The sequence below is a fragment of the Podarcis erhardii genome (genome assembly GCF_964252035.2).
Source record: "Podarcis erhardii genome assembly, chromosome: Z".
Taxonomy (NCBI): Eukaryota; Metazoa; Chordata; class Lepidosauria; order Squamata; family Lacertidae; genus Podarcis; species Podarcis erhardii.
The window spans coordinates 785,894-799,076 of record NC_138504.1 but is presented as its reverse complement, the minus strand read 5'-3'; the positions used below and the strand labels follow the sequence as shown (position 1 = coordinate 799,076).

The following is a 13,183-nucleotide window of genomic DNA, read 5'->3' as shown; positions in this document are numbered from 1 at the left end:
GTAGCCGTGTTGGTCTGCCATAGTCAAAACAAAACAAATTCCTTCCAGTAGCACCTTAAAGACCAACTAAGTCAGTTCTTGGTATGAGCTTTCCTGTGCATGCACACTTCCATCTGAAGAAGTGTATCTGAAGAAGTGTGCATGCACACGAAAGCTCATACCAAGAACTGACTTAGTTGGTCTTTAAGGTGCTACTGGAAGGAATTTGTTTTGTTTTGTTTTATTATGTTTCTTCATGGCCTGCTTGATGTTGTTGTCTTTTTCAATTTAAAAGTTCCCCTTGCTTTGCATATGAATATTTATCGGTTATGGGAAAGGCGCTTGGTGACAAGAGGAGAACAGGAAGAGGCGCTGAGGGCGAAGAAAAGAGGCGCCAAACTCATCCCCTCAGAAACTCGGGTGCGACCGAGCCAAGAGAGAGTCAGGCGGCGAAGAGGGGCGTGTGGCGCAGCCATTGGCAGGCCCACCTGAACTCGGCCCCGCCCACTTCCGCCGATTCGCGCCGCCACCAGCAGCGGCCCCGCCTTCCTCCTTTCCTCTCTTAGGCGCTTGCTTGCTTGCTTGAGAGGCTCCCACCAGCCTCCGCTGCGCATCACGTCATCCCCGCGCGCCGATCGGCGAAGGTCCGACTCCTCGCGTCGCATCACGTCGCGTCTCAGCTCTCGCCGGAAGCTTCCCGCTGGCCTTTCGTGCGCGTGCGCGGCCCCGGCAGTGCCTGTGAGGGAACGAGGCAGACGATGGCGGCCGCCTCTCTGTGGAAAGGGCTGGTCGGCGTCGGACTCTTCGCCCTGGCGCACGCGGCCTTCTCCGCCGCGCAGCGTGAGTGGCTCCGGCCTCCGCCTGCGGCGGCAGCACCCCGTCCCCTCGCCCTACGCGCATGCGCACCCTGGCGGAGGGGGTGTCCTGGTGGGCTTCGGCGCCCCCCTCGCCGCCCGGCCCAGCCCCCCCTCCTGGGAAGGGGCGGGGGGCGCCGAGGGTTCCCAGGCGGGGCGGGGGCGCGAGCAGGACGTGTCTTCTGGAATGTGCCGCCTCCCTGGGGGGCGGCCTGGGCAGGGGGGGTCCCAAGGGCCGCTCGGGTTCCTGGCTGGCCCGCGGCCGCCAGCGTTTCCCCGCCTCACCTACAGGGAGGGAGGGAATTCCGCCTGCCGCGTTTAGAGGAAAGGGAGGAGGTCCGTGTCGTAAATTGCGAGCGTAGAATTAACCAGTGCCGGATTTACGTATAAGCTCAACAAGCTCTAGCATAGGGCCCCACTCTTTTGGGGGGGCCCAAAAAAATTAAGGGGGGAAAACCTGGATGTACATTTCCAAAATAAGTTCAACAATTACTTTGATAAAATACATATTTTGTTATGTGCAAATGGCTTTAGATACCTATGAGGTCCATCAATTACCATATAGCATATACTCAACACAAAAAACAGCAACAATTTGTTGTGGACAAAGGACAGCTGGACATAAATCAAGGGCCCCATTACCTTCAGGAGCTTATAGCTTAGGGCCTCATCAAGCCTAAATCCGGCCCCGACCACCACGGAGAAGAACGTGGCTGTGCAGCATGGGAATTGAAATTTGTTCCAAGATGGCGGCGCGCATAGACGCTGCGGCTTAGTGCTCTCCCTTTGTTTTTCAGCGTTTTGTTTTTGTTTTTATTATTTTTACTTGTTCTGAGTATGTCTGGTCGGGCAAGAAAGATTACAGCAGGCAGGAACTTCTGAAGGTCGGGTTACAGTGTGAACAAGCTGTAAGAGCTGATTATTTAGATCTATCATCTATCAACTGTCATCAACTGTCAGCCAAGATGGCGGTGCGCACAGACGCTGTGGCTTAGTGCTCTCCCTTTGTTTTTCAGCGTTTTGTTTTTGTTTATTTTTACTTGTTCTGAGTATGTCTGGCCGGGCAAGAAAGATTTACAGCAGGCAGGAACTTCTGAAGGTCGGGTTACAGTGTGAACAAGCTGTAAGAGCTGATTATTTTCGCCCAGATACCGTTCCTGTGGGAGTAGCCAGGCCACCGGGCTCTCCATGGATTACTATGCCTCCAGGGAGGAGGCGAAGGCGGCGTAGAGACAGGAGGCAAAGGAGGGGTTGTCGGGCCGGCGTCCTGGTAAGATTGCAGAGGAGTCCATCTAAACCACCACTCCCTAGCATATTTCTTGCTAATGTGAGATCTCTTGCCAACAAAATGGATGAATTGCGGCTGCAGGCAGCAAAGAACAGCCTTGTAAAAGATTGCTGCGTTTTATTTGTCATTGAAACATGGCTTCAACCGTCCATACCAGACATAGCTATTCAGTTGGAAGGCTGTGCGGTACATCGTCATGACCGAAGCATGGACTTCGGAAAAACCAAAGGAGGGGGCCTGTGTGTATATGTGAACAAGTGCTGGTCTAAAAATTCTAAGACTGTGGGCAGTCACTGTTCACCGGATTTGGAATATGTGGCTGTTAAATGTAGACCAGCCTATCTCCCTAGGGAGTTCACAGCTGTTATGCTAACTGGTGTGTACGTGCCACCAGATGCTAATGCCAACTTGGCTTTGGGATGTCTGCAGAGCCTTATCAGCAGCCAGCAAGACAAGTATCCTGAAGCTGTGCACATCATTGCGGGAGACTTCAACCATGTTGAACTTAAAACAGTGCTCCCAACGCTCTATCAGCATGTGAAATGTCCCACAAGAGGAGACAAGACACTGGATAAAGTTTATTCGAATGTAAATCACGGCTATAGGGCTTTACAGTTGCCACATTTGGGCCAGTCCGACCATATGTCTCTGTTCCTGGTACCAGCATATATCCCACTCAGGAAACGGGCTCCCACAATATCAAGGACTGTTAAAATCTGGCCTGAAGGTGCTATTCACCAGCTGCAGGACTGTTTTGAGAGAACCAATTGGGATATTTTCGATCGTTCAGACCTGGAGGAGCACACGGCGGCAGTTCTGTGCTATATCAATCACTGCACAGACACTGTCACAGTAAATAAATCCATCCGGTTTTACCCCAATCAGAAACCCTGGATGAATAGAGAGGTCCAGTGCCTGTTGCGGGAAAGAAACAGGGCTTTCAGGTCGGGCGAGGTGCAGCTTTACAGTGTGGCAAGAGCAAACTTGAAGAGGGGTATTCGACGGGCGAAACTGGATTATAGACAGAGGATTGAGGATAATTTAAGGAGCAACAACACAAGACAGATGTGGCAGGGGATTCAGCATATTACCAACTACAAACCTAACCTTGGTGCTGTCGACGGTGACCCTTTGCTGGCGGAGGAGCTTAACCTCTTCTTTGCTCGCTTCGAGAGGGAGCCACCTGAGACGTCGGTATTACAGCCACCAGCCCATAGGGGCCCCTCATTCACCGTAGAGGAGCACGAGGTGAGACAGGTATTGAGGATGGTGAATCCGAGGAAGGCTGCTGGACCTGATGGCATCACTGGAAAGGTGTTGAAGGGCTGTGCGGATCAGCTGGCGAGGGTCTTTACTAAGATCTTCAACAAGTCCTTACACCAGTCTATTGTCCCACCCTGCCTGAAGTCGTCAACTATTGTTCCTCTGCCTAAAAAACCCACTATCAGTAGTTTGAATGACTACAGACCAGTTGCACTGACTCCAATCATCATGAAGTGTTTTGAGAAACTGGTGCGCCGTCACATTATTTCCTGTCTTCCACCAATTTTTGACAACTACCAGTTTGCATACAGGGCAAATAGATCCACAGAAGACGCTATCACCACCACTCTCCATGCTGCTCTGTCCCATCTGGAGCAGCCGGGGAGTTATGTGAGGCTGCTGTTTGTGGATTTTAGCTCTGCTTTTAACACTATCCTCCCCCATAGACTGGTGTCCAAGCTAGAGGTGATTGGACTCTCCAACTCCACCTGTCTCTGGGTTTTGGATTTTTTGTCAGAACGTTCTCAGAGGGTTAGAGTAGGGTCACATATGTCCAAAGCCCTTAGCCTTAACACCGGCTCACCACAGGGTTGTGTGTTGAGTCCCCTGCTCTTTACTCTCTACACGTATGACTGTACAGCCATCTATTCCAGCAACAAAATCATCAAGTTTGCTGATGACACTACGGTGGTGGGGCTCATTTCAGGAGGGGATGAGTCCGCCTATCGGGACGAGGTGGAGCGGCTCTGTGTTTGGTGTGGAGAGAACAATCTGGCTCTTAATACAGCTAAGACCAAGGAATTGGTGGTGGATTACAGGACAAAAAAGGCGGTCATTCAGCCCTTGTATATCAACGGGGAACGGGTGGAGAGGGTGGCGGAATTCAGGTTTTTGGGAGTGACTATCGATCAGGGCATGACTTGGAGCGCAAATACCACTGCTCTGGTGAAGAAGGCTCAGCAGAGAATTTATTTCCTCAGACTTTTAAAGAAGAACAATCTGAGTGAGAAACTGCTGGTGTCCTTCTACCGAGGCTCCATAGAGAGCATTCTCACATACTGTATTTGTGCTTGGTTCTCCAGTTGTACAGCTAGGGAGAAGAAGGTGCTCCAGAAGGTCATAACCACAGCCCAAAGGATTATTGGTCATCCTCTCCCATCTTTGGAAGAACTGTACGGTTCCCGTTGTCTTAGGAAAGCAAACAACATCCTGCAGGATTCATCTCACCCGGGATACAGTCTGTTTGCACTACTGCCTTCTGGCAGGAGATATAGAAACATCAAGTCAAGGACAAATAGACTGAAAAATAGTTTCTATCCAAGAGCTGTGGCCTTTTTGAATGCTGTAACTCGATAGTGTGACCTGGAAGTTTGATGGGTGTGGGTGTGGGTGTGGCTGGAATGTGGTTTGTTTGGTTGTTGTTGCTGTTTTGCTTTTGTTGTTTTTTTAAGGGATGGCATCCAATTTCGTTGCACTGTGCAATGTTGCACTTGTGTAATGACAATAAAGAATCTATCTATCTATCTATCTATCTATCTAATTGTGGTAGATCCCGTGGGACATCCAGGGCAAATGCAGGAGCAGTTTGTAGGCACAATCCTGCTCTGGTTGACTGCGTTCAGTAGGGCTTGCTCTCAAGTAAGGGTGCATAGGGCTGTAGCCTTGCTGTGGGTGAAGCTTACGCTGATTGGAGCCCACAACTTTTTTCAGGTGTGTGAGAGATCAGGAGATAGAATTTTACGAGACGCTAGTGAAATACCCATTATTACGTATGGCAGCCATTGGAACCTGGGAGGGATGGATTGTTGCCTCCTCACATTCCCAGATACTGAGCATTGTACACATTCCCGGTACCATCCTGATTTCTGGTTTTTGTCCATGCTCGACTGTGGTGGGAAAATGTCAGACCTTATCTTAAGCTGTGTAGTTGTTGGATCCCAAGACCTTAAAAAGAACAGTCCACAAAAGGTTTCTCTGAACTCTGTAGCACTAAGATGGTGAATGGCACCTGGTGAAATTTTGCCTTTATGTTTGTCTCATAGAATTCTAAGCCTGGCAGTGAATAGAACAAAGACTTTTAATGGCTGGAAATGGAACTTGATGTGGAAAGACTATGGGGTGTAGTGGGTGGAATAGGAGTGCCATTAGAAGTCAAGGGGATCCCACAGTGGGATTGGACTGGTGTGACACCAGCGTACACTGTGGGAGAGAGGTTGGGAGAAGAACTAGGCTGGTGTTAGGATAAAGGCAGCTGGTGAGTAGCAGGTGCTTGACTAAGGCAATAGGGAATAGATGTTGTATCAAGTATGATGTGGAGACAGTATGTTTTTGTCAGTTGTGTGAATGAGGGGAGTCTTAAGCTCAGCAGGTGGTGGTCATCTCAGCAGAAGTGCTGGATTAATCATGCAACTCCTGATGCAATGTGTTGCTTGATCTGGTCTCTACATCTGTAATCTGTACGCCAGATGAGCTAACAGTAACCATGCAAATCCCTTCAGGGTTATGTGCGTCAGTATGAATCCCCCAGATACAGCAGTCAATATTTTAATGGGAACAGCTTGTTGGGAACATATCTAACCAGTTTTGTAATACAGTGGTACCTCGGGTTACAGACGCTTCAGGTTATAGACTCCGCCCACCCAGAAATAGTACCTCGGGTTAAGAACTTTGCTTCAGGATGAGAACAGAAATCGTGCGGCGCCAGCGGGAGGCCCCATTAGCTAAAGTGGTATCTCTGGTTAAGAACAGTTTCATGTTAAGAACGGACCTCCGGAATGAATTAAGTTCTTAACCTGAGGTACCATTGTATCTAGATTGGTTACTGGTTTGCTTCGAAACTCTGTTCAAGTTGTTGGTTTTAACCTTGGAAACTCATAATTGCTTGAGACTCTGGTCCCTAAGGTTTGCCTTCTCCCACATCAGGCTTCAGTAAGATCTCCTACTGAGGCCCCTCTGAGAGCCACCACCATTAAATATAATGTGGGCAATAATGAAGGAGAGGGTTTTCTCATATGTGGCAGGCCAGTTGTAGAGTATAATTTAAAGTAGTATTGGGGAATGCTGTATTTTAGAAGATACTTCATGTTTTGCTGCTTTAATTGCTATTTCACATGTGCATTCTGCTGTGTTGACTACTTTTCATTATATATTATTTTATTTAAAAATTGCATTGCACACCACTCTAGGATAAATATTAAGAAGAGTAGTATAGAAATACCAAAAATGGATGAGTAGTTGGGCCTCTCCTGGAACTGTCACACAATGGGTTTTGGTGACTGGACTGGTGCTGCCAGACCTTGGCCTAGTCCATAAAATACTTGGATTGAAGGCAGCCAATGTGAATTCCCCATTTGTATTTTTTTGCTCTAACATAGATTGTAATCTGTGGGGTAGGGACAGATTCTCTCTGATATGGGCACTTGGACACTGTTCAAGTAACCAGTTAAAATAGTACGGTAGTGGCTTGTCACCCCAACTCTATATGTGTGTACTGACACCCTGGCCAACAAACATGAGTGACTGCTGACATAGTACCAGTTGTAACATTTTCAGCTTAATTGTGAAATTGCATTGTGAATTTGCACAAACTCCCATATTTCTGGATCAGGGCAGTCGGTGGAACAGGAGAAACTAGATGGTGGAGTGATTTGTTTCTGTTGCCGGCAGTGATTCCCTGTTATGACAAGTTTGGGAGAACAGTTTAATATGCATACTGAAGCAACATAGACTGGTTGCCTTTAGTTGAAATAGTGATTAGTGGTTGTCTAAATGAGCTTGAGGCCTTTCTGTAAGATACGTGAGGAGAAGGGTCATGGCATGCAGAAAGTCTGTGGTTCAGTCCCAGACATCTCCAGGTATGTATGGGCAAGACCTGATTGAAGCAGAACTGTTGCCAATCCTTGTGGACAAGTGCACTAAAGAACTGACTTGGAATAAGGCAGCAGAGAGCTACCAGTGATTCTTTTGCATTACTCAGTTATAGCTGTTGGACACATTTCTCTTGTGTGCACTTTGGAGATTAGTTAATCCACCAAGGCAAGATTTGAAGATCTGATTAATAATCAGAAAGAGAAACTGAGGTGGAGGTGGCTTTTTACCTGTAGTGGAGTTGATAGAAAACCCAGCTGTGTGGCCCCTTTTTTGCTCCGTGAACATAGAAAGGAAATCAGATTAATTTACCAGCATGTCTTCATTTTGCAGATCGCTCCTACATGAGATTAACAGAAAAGGAAGATGAAACTTTGCCAATAGATGTAAGTTAAATGTTCTTTTTCTTTCAGTGATGCAAGTGCTGACTTGACTGTGATCCGTAAGATGACACATTTCCATTTAAACTAGTATGGTTGCAATGGAATAAGGTGGGGGGATGAAACATCCAGGAACAAATTAAACGTTTTCACTGGCTTGTGGACTTGTATGGATAGTGTACTGTGTAACTTAATTCTGGCTTTTGTTTTTTACTTTGCCCTGTTTCTACAAACTGAATCTGAGCTCTTGTGTCACCATGCTTCTTCCCCTAATCTGCAGCCTGCATTGCAGTGTGACTGAGATTCATCTGAAATTTGGCATCTTCCTCTTCTCCCTTAGCAGCATTCCTTTAGGAATTGCCACTCTCTCCAGTCAGTTCTTTGAAAGCCTCTGCTTTACTCCCCATACTCTGCAGAACAAACAGCCTCTCCCTCTAGCATTTGGCAGGTATTTGTTTGCATGGAGCTGTTGTGTGGTATCTGCTATCCACTTTCCAGCCTAATGTAATCATCCTTCAAAAATTATTACGTATCAGTGTGAGGCATCCTACCCATTCCCACCCACCTCTGCCCCTCCTCCTTTCCACACTAGAGGACTAGATAAGGTTGAGAAGTAGTTGCCAGGCTCATGCCTATTCAGCCATGTAAATAACTTGAGGTGTCTCAAGTCCAAAATTAATCCTGCTGCATTGCATATTTCTGAAGCCGTGAGATTTCCCATCTTGAAAAGCACAGTGGTTGGATATTTAAGACCAAACACGAGGGGGAATTCTATTAGCAGTATTTTACTTAAGTCACTCAAGTGCTGTTTACTTTTTAATCTGTTACAGATAGTGCTTCAAACACTGTTGGCCTTTGCGGTTACCTGTTACGGCATAGTACATATTGCAGGGGAATTTAAAGACATGGATGCTACTTCAGAGCTGAAGAATAAGTATGTTTTTACCCATTTCTTTCTGCTGGCATTATTACTTTGCTCAGTGCTTTGTTTTTTATTTCCCCCACCCTTTACATCAGGCAGTCTTCCAGGCCTGTTTAAAGAGGAGGGTTTCTCTCTCCTGATCAATTAGAAGATGTTTAGCAGTTGTTATTTGATCATTTGCACAATGCTGTAAGATTGAGAAACTACAGCTTGCTGTACTTCCCTCTCACACGTGGCAAAGTTAAAAGAAACCTGTTCTATGCTGCATATCTATTAGTAATTGTTATTATTGGATTTATTAGTTACTTTTTCTTTGCTACTGCAACTCAAAGCAACTTACACACATTAAAACCAGGGGGGTGTGTGTGTGGGTCTGTGTATCCCCACCCACTCTAAAAGGCCAGATAGTTAAGAGCCTGGTGCCTGGTTAAAAAGGAAAGTTTTTGCCATGTTGACTATGAAACCTACATGATTAGCAGGTATCCACCATCTGAATATCAGCAGAAAAATAGGAAGGCTGTAACCTTCATGCCCAATTCCTGTTGGACCCTTGTGGGAAGCAGGAGGAAGGAACAGATGGCTGCTTGATCCAGCAAGACTCTTCATGGGGTGATGGGAGCCAAAGGGAGATTGCTCAGGAAGCGGTGGAGATACAGTGGTGCCCCGCAAGACGAATGCCTCGCAAGATGAAAAACCCGCTAGACGAAAGGGTTTTCCGTTTTTCGAGGCGCTTCGCAAGACGAATTTCTCTATGGGCTTGCTTTGCAAGACGAAAACGTCTTGCGAGTCTTGCGATTTTTTTCGCTCCCCCCCCTTTTTCTAAGCCGCTAATAGCCGCTAAGCCGCTAATAGCGCTAATCTGCTAAGCCGCTAATAGGGTTGCTTCGCAAGACGAAAAGACCGCTAGACGAAGAGAATCGCGGAACGGATTCTTTTCGTCTTGCGAGGCACCACTGTAATTGAGAAAATGGTAGAACAAGCTCTTCAGTTTAGCGCATCCTGGACTTCTGCTGGACTTTTTCTGCCTCCCATTATCCTACCAGGCTCTGGCCTTAACTCCATCTTATTGCCACATTTTTGGTAGCCATCTTTGGCCTGGCCCCAGCATCCTTCTCTGTCTTGATGCCCCAGTGTGGTTCCTGTGGTTTGTCACCCATGCTGCTGCTGCTGCTGCTACTTCTAGCTAAGAACAGATCATATTTTTATCTTGGAGTTTGATTCTTATCTCTCTGCTTGCCTCCATTGCACTGTGTGTCTTTGCTGTTGCTGGTTTTTTCATGTGATTTTAATTTTTATAAGCTACCCTGAGCATTGCATATTCGTTTGAAGGGTGGAATAGAAATTCTTACTAGTATTGGGGCAGGAGGCCAAGTTTGAACTTTTTAATATGTCCAAGGAAGATCTAAAGGTAACCTTGGTTATGGCATTTTAACCAGAATAGGACTGTGAATTAACAGTTATGATTTGTTGCCAATTGCACTTCTCTCCTTTTTGTTTCAGGACATTTGACACATTAAGGAACCATCCATCCTTCTATGTTTTTAATCACCGGGGCAGAGTATTATTCCAATCCCCAGACACGGTCCATTCTTCCTCCAGCAGGGATGCTTTGTCGTCTAGCGCATCGCTGAAGTTGCGAAAATTCGAACCTCTTCGCCGTTAACGATTTTTTACAGATTATTCTAAAAATAGAACAGGACACTGAGCTGTAACATTGGAGTTGGGGGTGTAAACACTTTTATTTCATTTCTGGAGCAGTATTTATATTGATCATCCAGACTTTATAAATATATATATATATATAATTATTAAAAAGGACCTTCTTCAAACACTGTTAATGACAATGACTGAATTTTGAATTGGCAAAACAGTGTAAATTGTTGCTAGAATTATGCTGTGAAACATCACTTTACTTTTTGTCCATTAGCCCACCATCATGGTTGATTCGAATTTAGTGAAAGCAAATTCTTTATTTCCAAAAAGTAGGTGATTTTTTAATGCCACAGATGAGCACAGAAGAAAGGGGTATTGGCTTATGCTGCTGTTCTGTTGAATACTGAGGAAGGGGGCTGCTTTGTGTCTATCCCTTCCCTCCCATCCTCAACACAGAAGACAATGGTGATTGTGTTTCTTTCCTGTCTTCAGCACTTTGGCTGAAGTAATGTGGTCGCTGTTATGACCAGCATCAGAGACATTCAGACAGGCGGTTCTGAAGTGGGAGCTTTACCCAAACTGTTGCCAGGGACACAAAAGCTCCCTTTGTTTATTGCTCAGTGTCCTTGAGCTACCTTGAAATGCTCACAGGTTTTGAAGGGAAATGGATAATTTTTGAGAGCCATTGGAGATCTCACTGGGGGTTAGGCAGGAAGGATGCTTACATCCTTACTACACCATCTGTAGTCTCATCCACTTTACACCAAGCTCCTGCTAATTGTAGCAAGTGCTGGCTGTTGCCTAAGCTGGGAGCAAGGTGGATCGCAACAGGATTACTGCTGCAAAGCAGGAGGGCTGTACCTGAGGAAGGGCTGCAAGTCTGGGTGAGGATGGGACTGCTACATGAGCGAGTGGCTTATAACGTACAAGGATCTCAGGGACTGCTTAGGATGTCTGTCTTGAGATGCCACAAGGCTGTTCAGTTTGTTCTTGTAACGTGGACAAGTTGTTTCCTGACTTTCTGCTCAGAAGGGTGCATTTTAATCCAGCTCCCTCCATTTAGAAGTGTGCACTCTCACTGAAAACGTAGGACGAAGTTTGTCCAGAGGTAGGAGAGCTGCTTTGCTTTTGTTTAAACAATTTACCCCGTTTGCCTTGTTTTTTCACTTTGCTGCATTGCTCTTTTGCTAATGGCATCTCCGAGTCACCTGCCTTGGAGCATGTGGGGTGTTTAAGCAGAGGGAATAGATCCCTGTCAATTCACTAAATTTAGTTTGTCCCCATGTTTGTTTGCCATAGATTTAAACTGGTTGGAGTGGGCTGCAGGAAAGCTGTCCGTCTCTCCTTGGCTGCAATGGCGTGTTTACATTTTACTGTTTCTGCAGTGAAAGAAAGGTGCCCCATCCACTTGTGGCAGCACAGTATAGACACATGGGCATCAACTGCAGGTGCACTTGTGATAGAATAAAACAATGCATTCCACCCAGTATGGTTTGCTCTTTTCTCTGCATGGGGGTTCCTGGTTCCACAAAAGGCACCCTAACCACAGGGGTCAGGATGGTTGAGCTGTGAATGTAAAGAAGACATGGCCTTGTTTAAACTCAGATTGCTGCTTGTTCATGGAAGTTATTTTAGTGTTACAGTCCCCCCCAAGTACACGCAGTGGCAAACTGAACATAAAGTCTGTTGTTATGTAATGGCCTTACTGTTCCCTACCATCCCTTGTCCTGGAGTGAAGACTCCTGCTCTGTTAAACCTGAAACAGTGCTTCAGAACTAAGCACGAAGAACAGCAGCTGGTGGGATCTCCTTTTCTTGACGAGAGAGGCTGCAGTTCTTATGCCTCACCTACTTGATGGTTCACTTTAATATTTCCTTTAAAGCCAGTGAGGGTCTCCCAGCACATTTTCAGAATTACAGCTGCTACTGTTGGGAGTTAAGAGCCAAGTTTTTCTTGACCCTGTATGGGTGATCTGGGCATGAAAGGATCTTGTCCCTTGTGGTAACCCGGCTCCCTGTGGATCTCATTGCATAAAATTGAGGTGGGGTGAGAAAAGTACCCAATCCAATCTTGCAGCGCAGTCCTGAATGTTTGCTAGGAAAAGGTTGCACAGTGCAGTGGAGCTTGTGGGCTAGTGGCTGTGCATAAGAGAATGGCCGGTGTCACAGGTGTCCTTCAGTTTGAACTCCCCTCCCCCTGTCTTAGTACCATGTATGAAAATCATTTTCAGCTAAACTCTCCTTATTAACCAGGTGCCTACAAACCTGGCAAGAACCTGCTTTGGGTTGCCAAAAAGGCTCCATCACAGCAGGGCATCGCTGCATGAACGGAGTCCTCCCCATGTTTGTGTTTTGAGTTTGCAACCTATTGAATGCCCTTTGGGCATTTAAACTTGCAAGGAGTAGCAGCTTGAACCTCCAGCACTGACATTAACTATCACGTGTGCAAAACTTGTTCTTTCATTTTTGATCTTGCATTGCCTAATAAAGAACCAACATCCTTAAAAAGCACATGGGGTATGAATTCTTTCTTCAAGGATTGAACTAAGAAAAATGCCACTTTTATAAAGCTGAAGGGTGGTTTTAAATACACCCATTATTTTCCCTTTTATTCGGAAAAGGCTTGGGTTTTACTGCACTTGCTGCTGTACTGGATTGAATTTGCCTTCTGGTTTGCATAGAGCAGTGGTGGTTGGCAACCTTTTAAAGCCCACAGGCACAGCAAAGGTAAAAGACTCCTGGATGGTTAAGTCCAGTCAAAGGTGACTGGGGGGTTGCGTCGCTCATCTCGCTTTCAGGCCAAGGGAGCTGGTGTTTGTCCACAGACAGCTTTCTGGGTCCTGTGGCCAGCAGGACTAAACCGCTTCTGGCACAACGGAACACCATGATGGAAACACCGTTTACCTTCCCGCCAGTGATACCTATTTATCTACCTGCACTGGTGTGCTTTCAAACTGCTAGTTTGGCAGAGGCTGGGA

General features: G+C 46.4%; 1 protein-coding gene across 1 annotated transcript; it reads left to right on the top strand.

The window, feature by feature from the left end:
* Window positions 1-658: 658 nt before the first annotated feature.
* MMGT1 (membrane magnesium transporter 1) lies at window positions 659-12,716 on the top strand. The gene is made up of 4 exons (XM_081846856.1): window positions 659-819; window positions 7,585-7,637; window positions 8,462-8,565; window positions 10,054-12,716. Exons 1-4 carry the CDS (start codon window positions 738-740, stop codon window positions 10,214-10,216), a joined length of 402 nt encoding a protein of 133 aa, XP_081702982.1. The 5' UTR covers window positions 659-737; the 3' UTR covers window positions 10,217-12,716.
* The last annotated feature ends 467 nt before the right edge of the window (window positions 12,717-13,183 follow it).

Excerpts from the sequence above, each read along its gene's own strand:
- MMGT1 (XM_081846856.1), top strand. The coding sequence starts at position 738 with ATGGCGGCCGCCTCTCTGTGGAAAGGGCTGGTCGGCGTCGGACTCTTC. Across the intron at positions 7,638-8,461 it reads ATGAAACTTTGCCAATAGAT|ATAGTGCTTCAAACACTGTT; the intron begins GTAAGTTAAATG and ends AATCTGTTACAG. Across the intron at positions 8,566-10,053 it reads ACTTCAGAGCTGAAGAATAA|GACATTTGACACATTAAGGA; the intron begins GTATGTTTTTAC and ends TTTTTGTTTCAG.